The sequence below is a fragment of the Pseudophryne corroboree genome, chromosome 6 (genome assembly GCF_028390025.1).
Source record: "Pseudophryne corroboree isolate aPseCor3 chromosome 6, aPseCor3.hap2, whole genome shotgun sequence".
NCBI lineage: Eukaryota > Metazoa > Chordata > Amphibia > Anura > Myobatrachidae > Pseudophryne > Pseudophryne corroboree.
Window position 1 is genome coordinate 466,315,431 of NC_086449.1, and position 23,826 is coordinate 466,339,256.

A 23,826-nucleotide genomic window follows, 5' to 3' on the forward strand; every position below is an offset into this window, starting at 1 on the left:
CTCTATGGGTGTCGTGGACACCCACGGAGGGAGAATATGTCGGGATTGTGGCGGTCGGTATTCCGGCGTCGGTATTTCGACCGCCGGGATTCCGGCCGGCGGCATCTTGACCGCATCCCCTTTTTGCAAATGTATTGAGCACACCGTAGAAACACATGGGAATAGCCCAACCAGTTTATTTTATTTATTAACAGTTTCTTATATAGCGCGGCATATACCGTTGCGCTTTACAATTAGAACAACAGTAATAGAACAAAACTGGGTAAAAAGTAAAAACAGACAGACATAGAGATAGGAAGGCCCTGCTTGCAAGCTTACAATCTATAGGGAAATAGGCATTGATACACAAGGATAGATGCTACCTATTGCATAATGGTCCTCCAGATTGCTAGGTTCTTAATGGGGTTGTATGATATGATCACCCAGCAATGTTGGCCGAGAGTCAGGAGGGTGTGAGAGTTAAGAAAGTCAAGATATGTGATGTTATGTGTACTGTACAGAGAGGATGTAATTAGATAGGGAAGCACTGAAGGTTATGTGGGTGGGTCTTTGCCAATTATAAGTAGAGATGTGCACTGGAAATTTTTCGGGTTTTGGATTCGGTTCCGCGGCCGTGTTTTGGATTCGGACGCGTTTTGGTAAAACCTCCTTGAAAATTTTTTGTCGGATTCGGGTGTGTTTTGGACTCCGGTGTTTTTTTACAAAAAACCCTCAAAAACAGCTTAAATCATAGAATTTGGGGGTCATTTTGATCCCATAGTATTATTAACCTCAATAACCATAATTTCCACTCATTTCCAGTCTATTCTGAACACCTCACACCTCACAATATTATTTTTAGTCCTAAAATTTGCACCGAGGTCGCTGGATGACTAAGCTAAGCGACCCAAGTGGCCGACACAAACACCTGGCCCATCTAGGAGTGGCACTGCAGTGTCAGACAGGATGGCAGATTTAAAAAATAGTCCCCAAACAGCACATGATGCAAAGATAAATTAAAGAAATAAGAGGTGCAAGATGGAATTGTCCTTGGGCCCTACCACCCACCCTTATGTTGTATAAACAGGACATGCACACTTTATTAACAAACCCATCATTTCAGCGACAGGGTCTGCCACACGACTGTGACTGAAATGACTGGTTGGTTTGGGCCCCCACCAGTGGCGTAAGTTCCTACCAATTGCCCGGAGGCAAGATAAACATTGGTGCCCCACCTAAATTTAGCTAATATATATATATATATATATATATATATATATATATATACACACATACAGAGTGTTTTGAAATAAAAATGTATACTGTATATATACATTTAATTGTCTTTTATTGAAAATCACACATTTCTTAGCAGTCATAACCAGGATTAGAAGCCATGATCTGTTACACTGACAGCAGACGCTTTACTGATAGAGCTATTTGCTCATGCATAGGAAGAATGAGAATTCAAACTATATGAAGTTACTTGTAATTGTCAGAGAAGTACCTTTATATAGTTAGAATTCTCATGTTTCCTATACATGAGCACGTAGCTTCATCAGTAAGGTGTCTGCTTCCAGTGTAATAGGTCGTGGGTTCTCATCCTGGGTATGACATTTGTAAAATGTATATCTATAATAAAAAGGGTGTGACTTGTAAAGTGCAGGGAACAGTGAGGAAGTCGGCCACTGAAGAAATAGCGGTGGCTATCAATTAACTTAATTGAATGGTTTCACTGAATGAGAAGAGAGGTGCCCCCCTTCAGAGCAGGAGCCCGGCGGCAGATGACTCTGTTGCCTCCCAGAGTTACGCCTCTGGCCCCCACCAAAAAAGAAGCAATCAATCTCTCCTTGCACAAACTGGCTCTACAGAGACAAGATGTCCACCTCCTCCTCATCGTCCGATTCCTCACCCCTTTCACTGTGTACATCCTCCTCCTCACAGATTATTAATTCGTCCCCACTGGAATCCACCATCTCAGGTCCCTGTGTACTTTCTGGAAGCAATTGCTGCTGGTGAATGTCTCCACGGAGGAATTGATTATAATTCATTTTGATGAACATCATCTTCTCCACATTTTGTGGAAGTAACCTCGTACGCCGATTGCTGACAAGGTGACCGGCTGCACTAAACACTCTTTCGGAGTACACACTGGAGGGGGGGCAACTTAGGTAAAATAAAGCCAGTTTGTGCAAGGGCCTCCAAATTGCCTCTTTTTCCTGCCAGTATACGTACGGACTGTCTGACGTGCCTACTTGGATGCGGTCACTCATATAATCCTCCACCATTCTTTCAATGGTGACAGAATCATATGCAGTGACAGTAGACGACATGTCAGTAATCGTTGGCAGGTCCTTCAGTCCGGACCAGATGTCAGCACTCGCTCCAGACTGCCCTGAATCACCGCCAGCGGGTGGGCTCGGAATTCTTAGCCTTTTCCTCGCACCCCCAGTTGCGGGAGAATGTGAAGGAGGAGCTGTTGACGGGTCACGTTCTGCTTGACTTGACAATTTTCTCACCAGCCGGTCTTTGAACCTCTGCAGACTTGTGTCTGCCGGAAAGAGAGATACAACGTAAGTTTTAAATCTAGATCGAGCACGATGGCCAAAATGTAGTGCTCTGATTTCAACAGATTGACCACCCGTGAATCCTGGTTAAGCGAATTAAGGGCTCCATCCACAAGTCCCACATGCCTAGCGGAATCGCTTCGTTTTAGCTCCTCCTTCAATCTCTCCAGCTTCTTCTGCAAAAGCCTGATGAGGGGAATGACCTGACTCAGGCTGGCAGTGTCTGAACTGACTTCACGTGTGGCAAGTTCAAAGGGTTGCAGAACCTTGCACAACGTTGAAATTATTCTCCACTGCGCTTGAGTCAGGTGCGTTCCCCCTCCTTTGCCTATATCGTAGGTAGCTGTATAGGCTTGAATGGCCTTTTGCTGCTCCTCCATCCTCTGAAGCATATAGAGGGTTGAATTCCACCTCGTTACCACCTCTTGCTTCAGATGATGGCGGGGCAGGTTCAGGAGTGTTTGCTGGTGCTCCAGTCTTCGGCATGCGGTGGCTGAATGCCAAAAGTGGCCCGCAATTCTTCGGGCCTCCGACAGCATCTCTTGCATGCCCCTGTCGTTTTTTAAATAATTCTGCACCACCAAATTCAATGTATCTGCAAAACATGGGACGTGCTGGAATTTGCCCACATGTAATGCACGCACAATATTGGTGGCGTTGTCCGATGTCACAAATCCCCAGGAGAGTCCAATTGGGGTAAGCCATTCTGCGGTGATGTTCCTCAGTTTCCGTAAGAGGTTGTCAGCTGTGTGCCTCTTATGAAAAGCGGTGATACAAAGCGTAGCCTGCCTAGGAACGAGTTGGCGTTTGCAAGATGCTGCTACTGGTGCCACCGCTGCTGTTCTTGCTGCGGGAGGCAATACATCTAACCAGTGGGCTGTCACAGTCATGTAGTCCTGAGTCTGCCCTGCTCCACTTGTCCACATGTCCGTGGTTAAGTGGACATTGGGTACAACTGCATTTTTTAGGACACTGGTGACTCTTTTTCTGACATCTGTGTACATTCTCGGTATCGCCTGCCTAGAGAAATGGAACCTAGATGGTATTTGGTACCGGGGACACACTACCTCAAGCAATTCTCTAGTTCCCTGTGAATTAACGCTGGATACCGGACACACGTTTAACACCACCGAAGCTGCCAAGACCTGAGTTATCCGCTTTGCAGCAGGATGACTGCTGTGATATTTCATCTTCCTCGCAAAGGACTGTTGGACAGTCAATTGCTTACTGGAAGTAGTACAAGTGGTCTTCCGACTTCCCTTCTGGGATGACGATCGACTCCCAGCAGCAACAACAGCAGCGCCAGCAGCAATAGGCGTTACACTCAAGGATGCATCGGAGGAATCCCAGGCAGGAGAGGACTCGTCAGACTTGACAGTGACATGGCCTGCAGGACTATTGGCTTTCCTGTCTAAGGAGGAAATTGACACTGAGGGAGTTGGTGGTGTGGTTTGCAGGAGCTTGGTTACAAGAGGAAGGGAGTTAGTTGTCAGTGGACTGCTTCCGCTGTCCCCCAAAGTTTTTAAACTTGTCAATGACTTCTGATGAATGCGCTCCAGGTGACGTATAATGGAGGATGTTCCTAGGTGGTTAACGTCCTTACCCCTACTTATTACATCTTGACAAAGGCAACACACGGCTTGACACCTGTTGTCCGCATTTGTGTTAAAATAATTCCACACCGAAGAGGTGATTTTTTTTTTGTAATTTGGCCAGGCATGTCAATGGCCATATTCGTCCCACGGACAACAGGTGTCTCCCCGAGTGCCTGACTTAAACAAACCACCTCACCATCAGAATCCTCCTTGTCAATTTCCTCCTCAGCGCCAGCAACACCCATATCCTCATCCTGGTGTACTTCAACAGTGACATCTTCAATTTGACTATCAGGAACTGGACTGCGGGTGCTCCTTCCAGCACTTGCAGGGGGCGTGCAAATAGTGGAAAGTGCCACCTCTTCCCGTCCAGTGTTGGGAAGGTCAGGCATCGCAACCGACACAATTGGACTCTCCTTGGGGATTTGTGATTTAGAAGAACGCACAGTTCTTTACTGTGCTTTTGCCAGCTTAAGTCTTTTCATTTTTCTAGCGAGAGGATGAGTGCTTCCATCCTCATGTGAAGCTGAACCACTAGCCATGAACATAGGACAGGGCCTCAATGGCATATTGGCAAGTTTACGCTTCTCATCAGATGCTTTTCATTTTGATTTTTGGGTCATTTTACTGAACTTTTGTTTTTGGGATTTTACATGCTCTCTACTATGACATTGGGCATCGGCCTTGGCAGACGACGTTGATGGCATTTCATCGTCTCGGCCATGACTAGTGGCAGCAGCTTCAGCACGAGGTGGAAGTGGATCTTGATCATTCCCTATTTTACCCTCCACATTTTTGTTCTCCATTTTTTAATGTGTGGAATTATATGCCAGTAATATATCAATAGTAATGGCCTACTGTACCGTACTGCTATATATTATATACTGGTGGTCATTAAAATTATGCACTGACCTCCTACTATATATACTGTGCACAACTAAAATGCACCACCGGTATGGATGGCATAGTATACTTGACGACACAGAGGTAGGTAGAGCAGTGGACTACTGTACCGTACTGCTATATATTATATACTAGTGGTCAGCAAAATTATGCACTGTACTCCTACTATATATACTGCGCACAACTAAAATGCACCACAGGTATGGATGGATAGTATACTTGACGACACAGAGGTAGGTAGAGCAGTGGCCTACTGTACCGTACTGCTATATATTATAAACTGGTGGTCAGCAAAATTATGCACTGTACTCCTACTATATATACTGCGCACAACTAAAATGCACCACAGGTATGGATGGATAGTATACTTGACGACACAGAGGTAGGTAGAGCAGTGGCCTACTGTACCGTACTGCTATATATTATATACTGGTGGTCAGCCAAATTATGCACTGTACTCCTACTATATATACTGCGCACAACTAAAATGCACCACAGGTATGGATGGATAGTATACTTGATGACACAGAGGTAGCTAGAGCAGTGGCCTACTGTACCATACTGCTATATATTATATACTGGTGGTCAGCAAAATTATGCACTGTACTCCTACTATATATACTGCGCACAACTAAAATGCACCACAGGTATGGATGGATAGTATACTTGACAACACAGAGGTAGGTAGAGCAGTGGCCTACTGTACCGTACTGCTATATATTATATACTGGTGGTCAGCAAAATTATGCACTGTACTCCTACTGCGCACAACAACTAAAATGCACCACAGGTATGGATGGATAGTATACTTGATGACACAGAGGTAGGTAGAGCAGTGGCCTACTATACCGTACTGCTATATATTATATATTGGTGGTCAGCAAAATTATGCACTGTACTCCTACTATATATACTGCGCACAACTAAAATGCACCACAGGTATGGATGGATAGTATACTTGACGACACATTATATACTGGTGGTCAGCAAAATTATGCACTGTACTCCTACTATATATACTGCGCACAACAACTAAAATGCACCACAGGTATGGATGGATAGTATACTTGACGACACAGAGGTAGGTAGAGCAGTGGACTACTGTACCGTACTGATACAATACTGGTGGTCACTGGTCAGCAAAATTCTGCACTGTCCTCCTACTATATACTACAATGCAGCACAGATATGGAGCGTTTTTCAGGCAGAGAACGTATAATACTGGTGGTGACTGGTCAGCAAGTCTCTGCACTGTCCTCCTACTATATAATACTGGTGGTCCCCAGTCCCCACAATAAAGCACACTGAGCACAGATATTTGCAGCACACTGAGCACAGATATGGAGCGTTTTTCAGGCAGAGAACGTAGATATTTTCAGCATACTGAGCACAGATATTTGCAAGCACACTGAGCACACATATTTGCAGCACACTGAACACAACTGAGAGAACGCTGCACGTCCTCTCCCTATCATCTCCAATGCACGAGTGAAAATGGCGGCGACGCGCGGCTCCTTATATAGAATATGAATCTCGCTAGAATACGACAGCGGGATGATGATGTTCTGGCGCGCTCGGGTTAACCGAGCAAGGAGGGAAGATTAGAGTCTGCCTCGGAACCGTGTAAAATGGGTGAAGTTCGGGGGGGTTCGGATTCCGAGGAACCGAACCCGCTCATCTCTAATTATAAGCAATACTTATACTTTATGTTGAGAACTAATGATAGGCTTGTCCCACTGTAAGCATGAGTTGTTAAATAGGCTGAGAGAGACTTTTGGGCTTATTGTTTAAAATGTATGCAATGGATTTAAAAAAAAAAATTTAAATTAAAATTTATGAGGCAAATTTATCACAATCTTCATTTCAAATGCGGATGTGATAAATATTTTTTACCCACATTTTCAATGTGAAAGCAGACAATATCCAATAAGAGCCCTTCCTGACGAAAATTTGGAAGCAGTGTTATAGCTTAACACTATCACACTTCCTAGGTTCGGGTTCCACAAATATTTAATGGTAAATAGGCCCCTTAAAGCTGTAAGTGATTAGATAACTAGAGTAAGGCCAGGCATTACATAACACAACGTTTAATTTATAGAGTAGAAATAGTGCAAGTAAAAAAAATAAAAAAACCTTGAAGATACTTCAAAGACTGCAGTGTTTGTAAGTCATTTGGCATTCACTGATATATTTCTGCTCATTACTATTGAGGGGAAGATGAGAGAAAATATGATTATAGATTATAAACGTCTAGCATGTGCTAACATTTCTATATGGATAATGAATGTAATGAATCAAAAGCTACCACTACTTCAGAATATGCTTAGCCAGCTAAACCAAACATAAGCAGATAAGGTGATTAAATGATCCATTCATGCTAATCGTTGCAATTCCCAGGTCATTTCTGACCTCACTTTTTATCATTTAGGACACGAACTGCGTTTGAACTCAAGTTACAAAGGACATGTAAATCTACAGACTTGCGTATTCCAGCCTCAGTATGTACAATGTTTAACGTTTTGGTGGATGCCAAAAAGCAGTGTTCTAAACTCTGTGTGCTCAATGGTGGACAAGATGTAAGTGTTTATTTTATTGTTAAACATTTAGTTGTTTTGGTACACATAATGCCTTTGTTATGAATGATGAATATGGTGTTTGTGTTGTATTTTACCATCAATAATTGTTATTAAAGTTTTTGGAGAGGGGTACAAAAAAATGAGGGGGAGGGGTCGTAAATCAAGAACCACGACAACAAGAACCATCTCTCAAATATTCTTTATTTTATGTGTAAGGATAAGGTTTTTTATTGTGTCAAATATATTAAGACATTACCTGGATCCTAGGGGTTTTCAGCGCTGTACACCTCTCCAAATTCTCCTTTTTGTCAGTATTAGTTACAGGTGTTGGTGTATACCTGGAAGTGGAGCTGAGCAGCTGATTACCAGCGCTGTGAGGGGAAATATTTCCTTTTTTTCTAGATAAATTATTAGATTGGGGAAGATGTAAGGGTCCAGAGGTGCGCATCATGCTAGAGATCCAATGACTGATACTCGTATATGTGGAAAATTCCCTGTGGGGAAGATTGCTTTGAGATTGTAAAGAAGAGAACTGGGTAATGGAGGTATTGTCTACAACATCAGCAATGGTAGTGAGTCCGCACGAAAGCCATCTTGAAACATTCAAATCAGCGAGTAGGCAGGAAAGAGCAGACAGGGATAGGTTGCGAGTGGGCAAAGAAAGACATTTGGTAAAGACCACCGTGGCATTCCACACTGTAAGTGCATCGGATATGGCTCAGTGAGTATCGGGCCATAGAGGACGTAATTGTTTAGAAGTACACACTAACTCCATAAGGGGGAAGTGTGGTAGCAACATGTCTCTCTAAATCGACACAGAGTTTGGTGTTAGGTGGTAGAGACCAGTCACTAATCTGTGTAACTAAACATCGATCTGCTAATAAATCAGGTATCTCTAGGCCACCCATACGTCTAGCTCGGGTCAAACGACTAGATACAATCTGGTGTGTTTTGCCTTTCCAGATATATCGCAGAATCATAGTATGAACTTGGCAGATAAACTTACGTGAAAGTAGATATGGGATTGTACGAAACAAATACATTCATTTGGGCAAGCCTGTCATTTTAAACGCAGCTAACCCAACCGGGATATCTCAAATACCATACAACTCTTTAACAAGACATCAATCTGATGTAAAAGGGGTATATGATTCATTTCCACTAATCTAGATGCTGAGTTGGAGATGGTGATACCCATATATAAGATAGATTCTTTCTTCCAATTATATTTATTAAGTAGTTTAAGGGTGGCCAGTATCTTAGGATTCATGTGAAAGGGTAAGACTTCAGTTTTGGTTGTGTTTAGTTTGTAAAAGAAAGCTGTGCTATATTGATCTAGGATATCGTGTAAGGTGGGAAGGGAGGTCTCTGGTTCAGTAACGAAGAGCATCATGTCATCCCTAAACAGACTCAATATATGTGAGGTTGTGCTGACCTGGATCCCCGGAAAGGACGAGAAACTGCGTATAGCAGCCACTAGAAGTTCAGTAGACAAAATATGCATAAATGGAGAGGGGGTCAGCCTTGCCGTGTTCCATTTTAAATTACAAAAAGGAAGACACAAAACCATTATTCCGAACCGTATCAGTCATACAGCTATACAACTCCGATATGGACTTTGTTATTGATCCCTGTTGTCCAAACTTTGCTAAAACATTGTAAGCGATCGAATGCCTTTTCGGCATCCAGTGAAAGAAGTATGGCTTCACATCTCTCTCGTGAGTAGCTCAACTAAGTTGAAAACCCTGCAGATATTATTAATTTAGAAAAAAAATTAAAATCCATGTTATGTAGGACAATTGGCCTATAATACTGACAGAGAGTGGGTCTTTCCCTTGCTTATGGATAGTGACAATCCAAGCTTGTAGCATTTCCATAATGAGAGAGGCATAGTCAGTATCGTAAGCATAAAGGCTAATGAGGGTAGGGGCTAGGTCAGCTGCAAATTTTTTAGAGAAAGAGTTAGTGAATCCATTCGGGCCAGGAGATTTCCCTGAGAAGAGAGCACATAACATCCAAGATCTCCTGATCATTCCAAGGGGCATTACTGGAAACATCAACAGCTAATTTGGGGAAATGTCGATATTTCAAAAATGAGGAGATAAGGGTAGCATCATCCTGGGGAACAGCGAGATCAGATTTAAAATGATATAATTTTTCATAATACCGGGCGAATGCATCAGCAATATCAGAGGGGTTTACTAGGGTCTTTCCATCTGGAGACCAAATAGCCTTAAATCTATTTATAATTTAACGAGTTCATAGATTACGAGCAAGGAATTTGCCCAATTTATTACCCAAGGTATAAAACCTCTGTTGCAGTTTGGTAAGAGCAGACTGCATACGGTTTAAAAATAATTTATGAAGCTGATTTCGGATAGAAAACAGCTCTGGAGAGTTGAGTGCGATTCAAGCTTCTACCTGGAGAAGACGTTCTTCTAAATCAGCTTGTCGACTGAGGTATTGTCTCTGTAGCCTAGCACCTGTCTGGATAGCTACACCTCTTAACACCACTTTAAGTGCACACCAAAACATAGGAATTGATGTGTCGAAGGAGGAGTTAGTCGCCATATAAGCAGTTAAAGCAGTAGAGAGAGCAGAAAATGCTTCAGGGGTGGATAAGTTGTCTGGAAACTGCTAAAGCCTAGGAGGGCCTTTAGACCATAGTACTGGAGAAATACTAGAATTACGGGTATGAATCCGAACAATACGAGAATATGAGTTATGCACATGGGGAAAGGGGGTATTGTCTTTTACCGATGGGGAGCAAGTCCACCATACATCATGCAGATCAAAGTCTGCAAGCAATTGGTGCAAACTACCTGAAGAACTCTTTACTGACTCTGAACTCCTAGTGGCCGAAGACTTATCAAGTTTTTCATCCACCACCAAGTTGAAATCACCCATAATTACTAGATGGCCCTTTTGTACCTTCTGCAGGGTTTCTAATAAGTTCTGTAGGAAGGGCACTTGGCACGTATTTGGAGCATACATGGAGACTATCATCCTCTCTCTACCCTCAAGTGTCCTGATAAGGATCAGGTAGCGGCCATCTTTATCTGCAATCTGAGATGTTAGTTCAAAATTTACCTGTCTATGAAATAGTATAGCTGCACCATTTCTTTTAAAAGGGCCATTAGCATAGTAAACCACTGGGAAACTAAAGTTACGTAGGGGGTGCCAAAGACGAAAAGTGGGTTTCCTGGAGGGCAACCACCTTTGCCTTTCCTCTATGGATTTTCTCTAAGGCAAGCTGTCTTTTCTTAGGGGAGTTAAGTCCATGAGTATTCAGAGAGTAAAACTTTGCCGTTAAAGGATAGTAAGCAGCAAAGACCATAAGGTCTTAAAACTGAATTAAAGGGGTGTAGGAAGAATAGGACAAAAAATAGAAATAGAAAGGTCTAAAACTGAATTAGCCCCAAAATTAGGGCTACTGTATAGTGTTTGTTGCCGGGGAAACGTGGCGACAAAACAAAAAAATAAATTGGGGACGTGGCTCATATCTAGACCCACCCATGCAGCAACAGGGAAATATCTAACCATAACAACAGAACTGGTTATTACACATCATTTGGAACAGTCGAAGATCAGAGGCCCCCACAGGGAGAGATTATAAAGTAGCATTCACACATAGTAGTTGAAACTGTTAATGGTTACCTGCATGAAAACAACTAGAAAAAATACATCAACATCGTAAATAGAATAACATTACCTAAAGAGTGATTCAAGGACTTTTCAGAGCAGCTTATTATCGTAGAGGCGTCAAATCACTATATGTGAAATAAACCCACTAACCAGTGAACAGGCAGGCAAGAAGATCAATAACTCAAATCCACCTAACTCATATGCCCTTGAATGAGAAGGGTGTTATAGGGGAATCTGTCTAAGAGAGTCCAATAATGTTGCAAGGTGGCTCAAGTAAACCGCTATATCAGCAGGAATAGCAAGATCTTACAGTAATCGCATCAGCCAGAGGGCACACTAGCAGAAGAGCTGGGAGTAGGTTGAGTGACAGCAATGTCCTAGTCTACCAGAAACTCATGCGTCAATCGAAATGCTCACATATGTGGAGGAGTCATATTGGACAATTATCTTGACTGGGAAACACCACCGATACTGCATATCATCCCGGAGCGCTGTTGTAGTGGCATGGAAGGAGCGTCTTTTGGCTAGGGTGTATGGTGACAAATCTGGGAAGATCTTTGAGACTGCCCAGGATGTCCAAACCCTCAGCTTGACAGATGCCTTTAGACTGTTCTCAATCAGAGTTTCCCTGGAGAAACTGCATATCCTCCTGTAGGGTTAGGTAAACAGTGTATTCTGGGGTAATTCAGATCTGATCGCTGCTGTGCATTTTTGCACAGCAGGTGATCAGATCTGAACTGCGCATGCGTCGCAGACCAGCAACAGGCATCAGTGCCTAGCGACAGGATGGTGCAAAAAATTTGAACGCACAGGCGTTTGCAAGGAGATTGACAGGAAGATGCCATTTGTGGGTGGCAACTGACCGTTTTCCAGGAGTGTCCAGAAAAACGCAGGCGGGACCAAGCGTTTGAAGGGAGGATGTCTGACGTCCGCTCCGGACCCGATCAGCAGGAATCCATTGCAGCTGCTGAGTAAGTCCTGGGCTGCGCAGAGACTGCACAAACTGATTTTTGTGCAGCTCTGCTACAGAAGCGAATGCACACTTGCACAGGCTTTTCCCCACCCCCTGTAGGCGGAGACTATCTGATCGCAGGGCAGCATAAAATGCAGCCCAGCGATCAGATCTGAATTACCCCCGCTGTCCACAAGCAGTCCTGTTCCATAACCGAGGGGAGGAGTTTCTGGAATAACTTGGTAACATATTCCTTGAGATCTGTAGGTGCAACGGAATCAGGAATACCTCTAATTTTGAGGTTTTTACACCTCAATCTATCCTCGAGCTTCACAAACTTATCACGGGTAGAGGACATTTCAGCTTGTAGCTCAAAATGAGCGGTGAGGAGCTCATTATGTGACAATACCAGTTCTTGTATCTTGCCCTTCAGATAATCAGTACGGCCTCCAAGCCCAATAAGCTCAGTTCTAATCACTTGCACTGATTATTCCAGATCTGAAAAAATATCAGAAAGCAGAGAACATTGATTGAGTTGTGAGTGGGCCTAGCAGGTCCAGATCCAAACCCATGGCAGATGGAGAGCTGGAGCCAGAAGCCATAGGTTGGGGGTCCAGGCAGCTTCACTGGTGTGAGAAAAAAAAAGAGAAAAAACAGAAGACTGCTTCTACAGCGCCTCAATTGCAGGAGGCTAATAATCAAATTACCCTGATACATGCGCGGCTGAAAAACACTATGTGGGTGTTTGGTTGGAGAATATAGAAACAGACAAAATCAGCTGCGCAAAGTATCAGGGAAAGGACAGTACAATTTTAGGAGAACCGATGTATGTATATAAATTGATTTATTAATGAAAAAGCATAAAATAGCAGTAAAAGATGACTAAGTTTATCCGTTTAAACAGACACCAAATTGTGTCGGTTCTCTATATGGAAGTCCACAAAAGGAAATAAAGTCCAGCTGTTTGTTGGAAAGCAATAGATGGTAATAGCCGTAATGTTATTACTGGAAGTGAATGATCAGTGCAGTAGACATCCCATAATAATAAATTGGGGGAGTGATCCAGTGTTATTTATTGTTCAATTACCTCTCCTTAGGTGGGCTGGTCCAAAGCCGAGCGTCCTCGGCGATGTGTCCTGCAATGCCCACTGTGCGAATGCCGCAGGGGAGAGGGAGCCGTGGATTCACTGTAAAGTGTATGCCGTGTGCTGGTTTATCCGGCTGACGGGGAGCCGTATGTTGATACGGGCGGCTCGAGAATTCAGATCCGCGGCTATTCTGGGATCTCTGAGGACGGCTTGCGGGGAGAACAAACCCGCTAATGCTTTCAAATCGGATACCTCGGCAGGTGTGCAGACAGGAGGCGTGGCCTAACTAGTTTCGTCACGTGACCCGTGACTTTCTCAAAGGAATAGCTTCACTGGTGTGGATATGGAGGGTTTCTGTCCAGAAGTGGAAGCTTTAAGAAATTGGACAGAAGCGGGTAAGCAAGGAGTTTTACAGCTGACCCTCCCACACACGCACTTTGACGGCATTGCAGCTACAGAAGTGATCTAAAATAACACGAGGAAGAGATCCAATATTTAGAAAAAAGTCAATGGCATCAAAATGACCAGGCACGAAATTCTGACTGCATGGGAGTAGATATAATCAACTCATTAGGGAAGACACAAAATTGATAACATTATGACCCGGGCGTATGACACCGGCTTAAATTGATCACATAGTCACAATGGAATGGGGCTAGGACCTGCAATATACAGCCAGTTATAGACAAGATAAGCTATATAGGATGGCGTGTATGAGGGACCTACTAACCCAAGACCTGCAGCAGTAGCAGGAATGTGGGGACTCCCTTCAGACGTAACAGTAAAATCCTGTAGCGTCACTTGGGATCAGGGAGGTGGAGACAGAGCCCCCACAAAACTAATGTTAGCCAGGAGAGACTCGCAGAGAGCACACCCTCTCACAATGCCTCTTAAAATACACCCTGTCGGGATAAAACCTACTGTATATTAAATAATTGTACCCAGTAATTAATAAGGAATAGCCTAATATTTATACTGGGAGAGTAATAATTATGTTTATAACCGAGAAGTATTGTAGTGAGAAAGGTTTGGGCTTGCAGCTTGGCAGAGTGAACAGGCAAGGGCAGGGGAGGAGTAGTAACAGGGTCAGTATAGAAAGCACTGAGGCTCCTCACACAGACTTACCCACTGCAATGCACAGGCTACTGCAGGAGACAGCTGCTGTAGAGGTGGGAGATGCCTGTCACAGTTTAGCCAATGACCATGGAGCTGCTAGAGAGGAGAGCTGCGGCAGCTTCGGAGGGTCGTAGGGATGATGGCTGCCATGAGCCTGTTAGGCAGGGAGCACTCCGGTCCGTCCCTGATGCTGTGGTCTCCAGGCTCCGATTCCGGGTAGGACAGTGGGAGGCAATCTGGGCGGGGGCCAGGACATGTTCTGGTAGTTGGGAGAATGGTTGCTGGTCACGGGCGGTACGTGCTGTCCACAGTGCTCACCCCCAGATATCAGGAGTGGCTGCAGGGATAAAGCCAGGTCCTGGTTCATAGAGGGAGGGGAGGCTGCAACCTGCAGGGATGTTGTAAGCGTCCCACGGCTCCGCAGATCATACCCCCCCCCCCAACTTGGAATGGGTGAGTAGGGTTAGGTAAGGGCCGCAGAAGTTCGGCCAGGAACCCGCACCTCCAGCCAATTCGGACATCATTACATCCTGTTTATCAACTTTTTATATCTTTGATACTTCACTTATAAGGTTAATTATAACGAGGTCTAGAAATCAGTTTTGTATTACAAGGCTTATAATAGTGGCAGCAACAGAACTTGATTGTTTTCGCTCAGAAGGCATGTTCTCCTTTGAGGCGCTACGCTATCACCCCTATTACGTACCAGCTTGTGCATGAGGGGGCAGGAACACACAGTGTAAATGTTGTCTCTAACACTACAGGCAGTGTGTGTCCCAGACTACTACTAGGTTGCCACCCCAGGAATTATGCAATTCCACCTCCCCATGACACCTGGTGGCCTAGAGTTACAATTCCACGTAGTAAACCATTAACACATATAAAGTCTTATGTCAGTGTGGAGGACCCAAAAAAATAAATGGTTTAACCACTAAGGCAGTATTCGGCAAATCCCAGGGGCCAAGTCACCATGGCCCTTACATTTTGCTGCCTGGCTACCAGATTATTCAGGGAGGAAGGAAGCAGATCCTCTTCAGCTCCAGCGGAGATTCGTGGGCATGCCTGTATTGGAGCACCAATTTTCATGCACATTAGTGCATGTGCTGAGGGCGTGCACGGACTGCTTTGCCTGTCCATCCCAGCCTGTGCTGTCTGCTGTCTTCAACTCTGGCACATAGAGCTCTCTGATCAGAAGTTCTGTGCGTGGCTGGGGATTACAGCTTCATCAGGGGTAGTGATGTGGCCATGGGTTTTAGATGCTCAAAAATGTGAGTGCGGTTGTTGTTTACCCAGGGGGTAGTGGCACAGCAGTATGGCTGCGGATGGCTGGTTGCCTTAGTTGTGAAGTCATGGAGGTTGTTTTGCCTGCTCAGTAATGTGGCTGCATGGGGGGGTCTGGCTCCTATACTTTCATACTGGCTCCTAGATTTTGGAAAAATTTGTTGAGCCCTACACTTAGGGCGTAATTGAGACCTGATCACTGTTGTGTGAAATTGCACAGCGGACAATTATCGAATGACTGCACATGGTACGGATCATAATGCACAGGCCCGAGGCCAAACTGAGAAAAAAAATCCTGCTTTTTTGATCCCAAGGCAAACGCAGGTTGATTGACAGGAAGCGGGCGTTTTGAGGGTGGTAACTGCCCGTTTTCTGGGAGTGTCTGGAAAAATGCAGGCGTTCCCAACCGTTTTCAGGGAAGGAGTGTGACGTCTGCTCGGGCCCCGATTAGTCTGATTCTTTCACACTGTAGGAGTAAGTCGTGGGCTACACACAGACTACACAGACTGGAATGGATTAGCAGCTGACCGCATATGCAAAGCTTTTCGCATTGCTTACACAGATTTGCACGGGGCGGGTTTTCATTCTGAGTGGCGACTATCCGATCACAAACGTCTACAAAACCGAAAAAGGTGCGATCAGGTCTGAATTAAGCCGTAAGGGCACCTCTTTAAGGGGGTAAATGTATCAAACCCTCTAAAGAGGATAGCAATCATATATCTAGTACATTCTATAATCTGGTTGCTATAGTATGGTATGCTATATCCACTTATCCTCTTTAAAAGGTTTGCTGTTTCTCCATCTGTTTCAAAAGCAGCTCTGGTGTGTCTTTGAAGGGTCCACTGTACATATGATTTTCAGAGGGTTGTTGGAGATGTGTGTAGGGCGTGTACACTATCATAATTACTCAGACTGCCAAGTTACTATCTTCATATATGCATAATACATGCCTTCCTACTCTCCAGATTTAGACAGAACAGTTCTTATCTGGGGTCTCTGTTCTTCCGTACTGGCTGGTCTGGAAGTTGACAGATACGTTCCATTCACTAGTCCTCTGCAAATAAAGCAAAGTACTATATTAGTTAAAGAGTGGGCTAGTGTGCATAGCATTCCGAGGGAAGGGAATGTGATGGTGGACAGATCAGCAGTCTGAAGCACTGGCCGCACCCAATGACTTGTGGCCATACACCCTTATTGGCTTCTGCACTGATTAACCAAAAACAAATGTTAGGAGATAGTATACTAATAAACATAACAGTAGTGACTATGGAGCCAGTAATGAAGAGGGAGACAGTGACACTGCATTTAATTATCAGGGTTGCAGGAATTATGCAACAATAAAATGTGCAATGTAAGCAGGAACACGGTACACAGACATAAAAGTCTAATAATGACACTGAAATAATTACTTGGCCCTGAATGTTGTTTGTCTTGTAGGTTGTACTTGTACTGCAGTTGCTTTTCATTTGCATTTTCCCATATATAATTTTCCATCTCTAAAATTTCCAGAAACCTTTATTAAAACCATTTGTGCAAATAAATATGTGAAAATTATGTAAGTTATGGTGATTGTTTTGTCATTTCCAGCCACAATATTTTTTCATTTATTTGACTCATTATTTGTAATATGTTATTTTTGTTTCCATGTCCCACTGTATGTGTGTTTCTGGGTCATTCCATTGCATCATTCAGTCTTCCAAGCAGTGGGTAAGTGCATGTTTACACAGATATTCATTTACTACAATAAATATGGCTATTCTGTATGTAATTCTGTATGTAATTTTGTTTGAGGTTGGGAACACATTATATTTGAAGGAATTACACTTAGATAATGTGTAATGGTGATGTCAAGATTCAGTCTGTCATACCAACTCTGGTAATATAGGCATTTAAAGAGTAATAAAACACAATTACATTTCTGATAAATTATTGTAATGTAACGGTATGTTTATTTGCTAGCTGAGAACACGTTAGTATTGCTAAACTTGAAAGAATAAAAATAAAATAATATTTACAGCACTGCTCCATGATTCTTAATAGTTCCAATCAATAAATGGTATACTAGTATACCGTTTTTTTTACTACAAAGTCACAAAGAGACAGTCTATAACAAAATACAATTTATTATATAACCAATAATATAAAAATTAAAAAATAGGATATGAAATTAAGGCCCAGATTTATCAAGCCTTGGATAGTGATAAATTGCACGGTGATAAATCACCAACCAATCAGTTCCTAACTGCCATGTTAAAGGCTGTGTTTGAAAAATGACAGGAGATGATTGGTTGATACTTTATCACCATGCAATTGATCACTCTCCGAGGCTTGATAAATCTGGGTATAACTCAAAGAAAATGTTTAAATATATGTAAACATGCAAAAAAGACTTCATATATAAAATCAGTTATATAATGATACTAATGTCCATCTACTGCAGACGCCACAGCCTCTCCTGTCCCCAGCAAATTGGTAGTTCCCCCACCCCACCAGAGGTCCTTCAAATCAGCATATCATGTACCCCTAGAGCAGGCATGTCCAAACTGCGGCCCTCCAGCTGTTGAGATACTACACATCCCAGCATGCTCTGACACAGCTTTAGCATTCTCTGACAGCAAAACTGTGTCAGGGCATGCTGGGATATGTAGTTTCACAACAGTTGGAGGGCTGCAGTTTGGGCATGCCTGCCCTAGAGAGTCCAAATACATCAAATAAAATGCAGTCTAGCATATGTTTTCTGAAAGGCTCCAACATTATCATGGAGTATAAAAGTTCAGCAGCAATGGTGAGGTGAATATTTGTTGATAGGCAGCTTCCGTGGAAATGGTACAAAAATATGCTTTGCACCCCTCCTCTCTTCTACCCCATGGGAAGACACTGTATGTGACAGGGAGTCGCAGTTGGTGACGGGAAGTTGCAGTTTGTGACTCGGAGAGGCAGGGGGTGATAGTAGAGATTCTGACTGGGACTAGCCATGGCTGACTGGGGAGGTAGGGGGTGGCAGGGAGAGGTAGTGGATGACAGGGAGAGGCAGAGGGTGACAATGCGAGGCAGTTGGTGGCCAGGTTGACTGGGGCCTCTCAAAGTATGGTGGAATGAACATAAGTGTCTAATGGGTCGGTGTTTCTCTAAAGGGTCTGATAAAATGGTGGAGAAATTAGATAAATGATATTCAGATAAGATCCATACTTACCATCTTAAAGTAAGTATGCGTTTAGATGTAACGTGAAAAATTATTTACTATTGGCAACACCATCTCTCTCTGTATGAAATAAAAGACATATGCATACATTTTTACACTGTATAATTTATCTAACTACAACAGAGTCTGGCCTGAGTCCTGCTTGGATGATGCTGACTGCCTGGTCCTGATGAATACTTTTATTTTCCTGAGTAGATGGTGGGTTTGGGCAGGGCCGTTTCTTGGGGCAGGTGAGCAGTGCAACCGCACTGGGCGCCCACTGCGGCACTAACTGTGGCTCCCTGCTTCCCCCTCCTATTTCTCCCCGAGTAACCCGCTCGGGGGGCGGAGTTTCACGGAATGACGCGGTTGCGTCGTTACGTCACGACGCAACCCCGTCACTCCGCGAAACTCCCCCCCCGAGAGGTGTACAGAGGGGGATCCAAGTTAGGAAGAGGGAGAGGCCGGCGCGAGGAGCGACTGGTGAGGCGGGCCGAAGAGCGGTAATCGCCTCTGTAAGTATTCTCTCTCTCTCTCTCTCAATGTGCAAAATGGGGACACCTGCCGTAATGTGTGAAATGGGGACTCTTGCCTGCCGTAGTGTGGGGATTTAATGTATTAAGGGCATTGCGGTGTGTGGCATAATATGGTGCAGGGGGCATTACTGTGTGGGGCTTAATATGGTAGAATTTTTTTTTCCTGTGGTGGTCGTGATCTGTTGGAGCAGGGTCAAAAACTGGATTGTGAGGTAGTCTTTTCAGACGAGGCCATGCCCATTTAAATGAGGCCACACCCATTTAGATGAGGTCACGCCCCCTTGCCGGGTGCGCGCACAAGTTGTTGTTTTTATCTAGGTGTGTGTGTGGGGGGAGGCACATTTTTTTATGTCGTGGGGGGGCGCATTTTTAAATCTCGCACTGGGAGCCACATTGGCTAGAAACAGCCCTGGGTTTGGGTTCCGCACTCAGTGGTATTGCTCTGTGGTGGAGAGGGGGATGATTTATAAGGAGGTACTTTTAGGAGGGGTGGGTAGGTGGTAGGGAATGATGAGACATTTGGGGAGAGAGATGTGGGAGACTGGAGGGGAACATGAAAGGGTGTGTGTTCGTAATCTCCTTGCCCTGGAGGTGTCCTGCAGACAATGGACACCTCTGCACAGACCAGCTCCAGTGCTCTTATCTAAACACCAGACACAGCCACAATTAATCCCATCTAGGAAAACCGGGATTCAGCAGTTGTAACAACTAGTACAGGTCACCACTTGCACACTTGTCGCCGACCCCCTCTGTGAGCTGTAACTGCAAGGGGTTTAGGGCTCAGAGCAGACCAGCGCTCCCCCCCCCCCCCCCCCTTCCAGCAGCAGTAATTTTATCTCAGGAGGAACAGAACACATTCCGAATGAGAGAAAGAGCAGGTCACAGCATCAGAGGAGCATGTGATGGGCTCCTCAATCATAGCTCAGCACATGTACCTCTGACCATGTGCTGAGTCTCATGAGATTGACTCGACAGGGACCGAATTGCACTCGCCCCGGATCCCTAAAGCATACTTTTATTGACAGGTGTAAAACATTTTAAAAAAAAGAGGATTCTAATGCATGTCTCATCGGTACTCCCCAGGGGTCCCAGTGCAGCACATCAGCTGCACTGCGGGTAGTTCTGCAACTGCAGAGAGCTGTTAGTATAGCCCATGTATAGCAGGCACAGTTGGATATAAGTAAAACAAGCACATTTGTCTCATGCTCTAGGAAAAGTATATACATTTGGTGCCAAGCATTTATTAAGTCCTACATACTGTAGATGTTACAGTAACAATGCCAAATAGATTTGTGTGCTATAGCTCCAAACCTTTTCACATTCTGCAGAGTGAGCAATATATCAGGAATCTTGATATTTATGTTCAGTACTGGTCTGATTTCCAATTGATAAAGGCAATGTGATATATCACAGAAGTGTTCTGCTGCATTCTGTGAATGACGAGGGTCTTCTATTCACATGCACAAATAAATGATATGCCAAATAATAAGAATTTACTCACCGGTAATTCTATTTCTCAAAGTCCGTAGTGGATGCTGGGAACTCCGTAAGGACCATGGGGAATAGCGGGCTCCGAAGGAGACTGGGCACTCTAAGAAAGAATTAGGACTACCTGGTGTGCACTGGCTCCTCCCTCTATGCCCCTCCTCCAGACCTCAGTTAGGGAAACTGTGCCCGGAAGAGCTGACACAATAAGGAAGGGATTTGGAATCCCGGGTAAGACTCATACCAGCCACACCAATCACACCGTACAACTCGTGATACTATACCCAGTTAACAGTATGAACAACAACTGAGCCTCTCGAATAGATGGCTCCAAACAATAACCCTTTAGTTAGGCAATAACTATATACAAGTATTGCAGACAATCCGCACTTGGGATGGGCGCCCAGCATCCACTACGGACTACGAGAAATAGAATTACCGGTGAGTAAATTCTTATTTTCTCTGACGTCCTAGTGGATGCTGGGAACTCCGTAAGGACCATGGGGATTATACCAAAGCTCCCAAACGGGCGGGAGAGTGCGGATGACTCTGCAGCACCGAATGAGCAAACTCAAGGTCCTCCTCAGCCAGGGTATCAAACTTGTAGAATTTTGCAAACGTGTTTGAACCCGACCAAGTAGCAGCTCGGCAAAGTTGTAAAGCCGAGACCCCTCGGGCAGCCGCCCAAGAAGAGCCCACCTTCCTCGTGGAATGGACTTTTACAGATTTAGGATGCGGCAGTCCAGCCGCCGAATGTGCAAGTTGAATCGTGCTACAGATCCAGCGAGCAATAGTCTGCTTTGAAGCAGGAGCACACAGCTTGTTGGGTGCATACAGGATAAATAGCGAGTCAGTTTTTCTGACTCTAGCCGTCCTGGAAACATATATTTTCAGGGCCCTGACTACGTCCAGCAACTTGGAATCCTCCAAGTCCCGAGTAGCCGCAGGCACCACAATAGGTTGGTTCACATGAAAAGCTGATACCACCTTAGGAAGGAATTGGGAACGAGTCCTCAATTCCGCCCTATCCATATGAAAAATCAGATAAGGGCTTTTACATGACAAAGCCGCCAATTCTGATACACGCCTGGCCGACGCCAAGGCCAACAGCATGACCACCTTCCACGTGAGGTACTTTATCTCCACGGTTTTAAGTGGCTCAAACCAATGCGACTTTAGGAAATCCAACACCACGTTGAGATCCCAAGGTGCCACTGGGGGCACAAAAGGGGGCTGAATATGCAGCACTCCCTTTACAAAAGTCTGAACTTCAGGCAGTGAAGCCAGTTCTTTTTGGAAGAAAATTGACAGAGCCGAAATCTGGACCTTAATGGAACCCAATTTTAGGCCCATAGTCACCCCTGACTGTAGGAAGTGCAGAAATCGACCTAGCTGAAATTCCTCCGTTGGGGCCTTCCTGGCCTCACACCAAGCAACATATTTCCGCCATATGCGGTGATAATGTTTTGCGGTCACATCCTTCCTAGCTTTAATCAGTGTAGGAATGACTTCCTCGGGAATGCCCTTTTCTTTTAGGAACCGGTGTTCAACCGCCATGCCGTCAAACGCAGCCGCGGTAAGTCTTGGAACAGACAGGGCCCCTGCTGCAGCAGGTCCTGTCTGAGCGGCAGAGGCCATGGGTCCTCTGAGATCATTTCTTGAAGTTCTGGGTACCAAGCTCTTCTTGGCCAATCTGGAACCACGAGTATAGTTCTTACTCCTCTCCTTCTTATTATTCTCAGTACCTTGGTATTGATTTATGGAATCATATTTATGAATATTAATATTCAATATAACATATATGGTTATTAATATATGGATATATTTAAATTAATATGCGTTATCATATACATCTGCAAATATATTATGTCAGGCTTACAAATTAATTGGCTGATAAATATATGCAGTCCTTATATATATATGACTTATGAAATTATGAAGTTAAGATTCCTTAAAGAGAGTTCAAGCTTGAATATTACCGCTCTTTTTATATGATTCTTTATTTACAGGCAGATCAAATCGTACAGAATAAGATATACACAGTAGTGATATATATACTAATTATAATTATATTAAGCTATGCTATGTTTCCTTCGTTACATAACATAAAACAACATGACATAAGTTTCACAAACAGTTTCAATTATTATCATATTTATACTTGCAAGTTAAAGATTGCCATCCCAAGAATCATTCCTTCTGCATGTTCTCCATGACTTCTCCTCCTGACTGACTTCCTTCCTTCTCCTTCTTCTTCTCCCTCTCCCTCTTCCTTCTAACTCCTAACTACAAGTCTGGTCCTTTTATCTCATATTTTACCAATTCAAACTATCATATTCTCATAGTTTCCAATGGAATAGGTAATTATAGGTTTGTCAGATTCCAAGGTGTAATAAAACAAACATTGAACTGGGCTGTCGTGTCCTGTTCACGGAGGCATGGTGTCATAAAAGTGTGGTGTCCACACTGCCTTAAGCAAGTATAGTATTGTAAAATCTGGAATGTCTTTTCATCCAAAGTTCTGTTGTATTGACAAGTTTTCCTGGGGTCGGTTACACAATGTTTTATCAATGGATGTGATCTCTTTTCATAGTAGTTAATTTATACTCCCTAGCTTTTAACCTTCACTGGACAATAGACAAACCAGTAGATTCTGATCTACTGTAAGCACACCTGTGAATTCCAATGACCAACAGAGCTCTGTCACATACCTATTATCATTTATGGCCTAATACCTTTTCTCTACAATGACTCTTGATCTTACTGTAACCTCTCTGGCCTTATTTATGACTAGAGCAGAATAAACCTGTTCCCTACACTATTTTTTACCATCTTGCTGTAAAACACAAATATACAGTATATCTATATAAACACATACACAAACCTAATTTCTTAAATCAGCTAAACATTACCTCATACATT

The 23,826-nt window shown here is 43.9% G+C and overlaps 1 protein-coding gene across 9 annotated transcripts in view; it reads left to right on the forward strand.

The window, feature by feature from the left end:
• The window catches only part of CADPS2 (calcium dependent secretion activator 2), a 919,737-nt gene that overhangs the window by 756,139 nt on the left and 139,772 nt on the right, over nucleotides 1-23,826 (forward strand). For 5 of the 9 annotated variants that reach the window (XM_063927189.1, XM_063927182.1, XM_063927184.1 and 2 more), the window contains 2 exons: nucleotides 7,473-7,620; nucleotides 17,395-17,409. In XM_063927189.1, the coding sequence (XP_063783259.1) occupies nucleotides 7,473-7,620; nucleotides 17,395-17,409 (163 nt within the window). The remainder of the gene's footprint in view (nucleotides 1-7,472; nucleotides 7,621-17,394; nucleotides 17,410-23,826) is intronic. The other 4 variants (XM_063927183.1, XM_063927190.1, XM_063927186.1 and 1 more) reach the window with 1 other exon arrangement.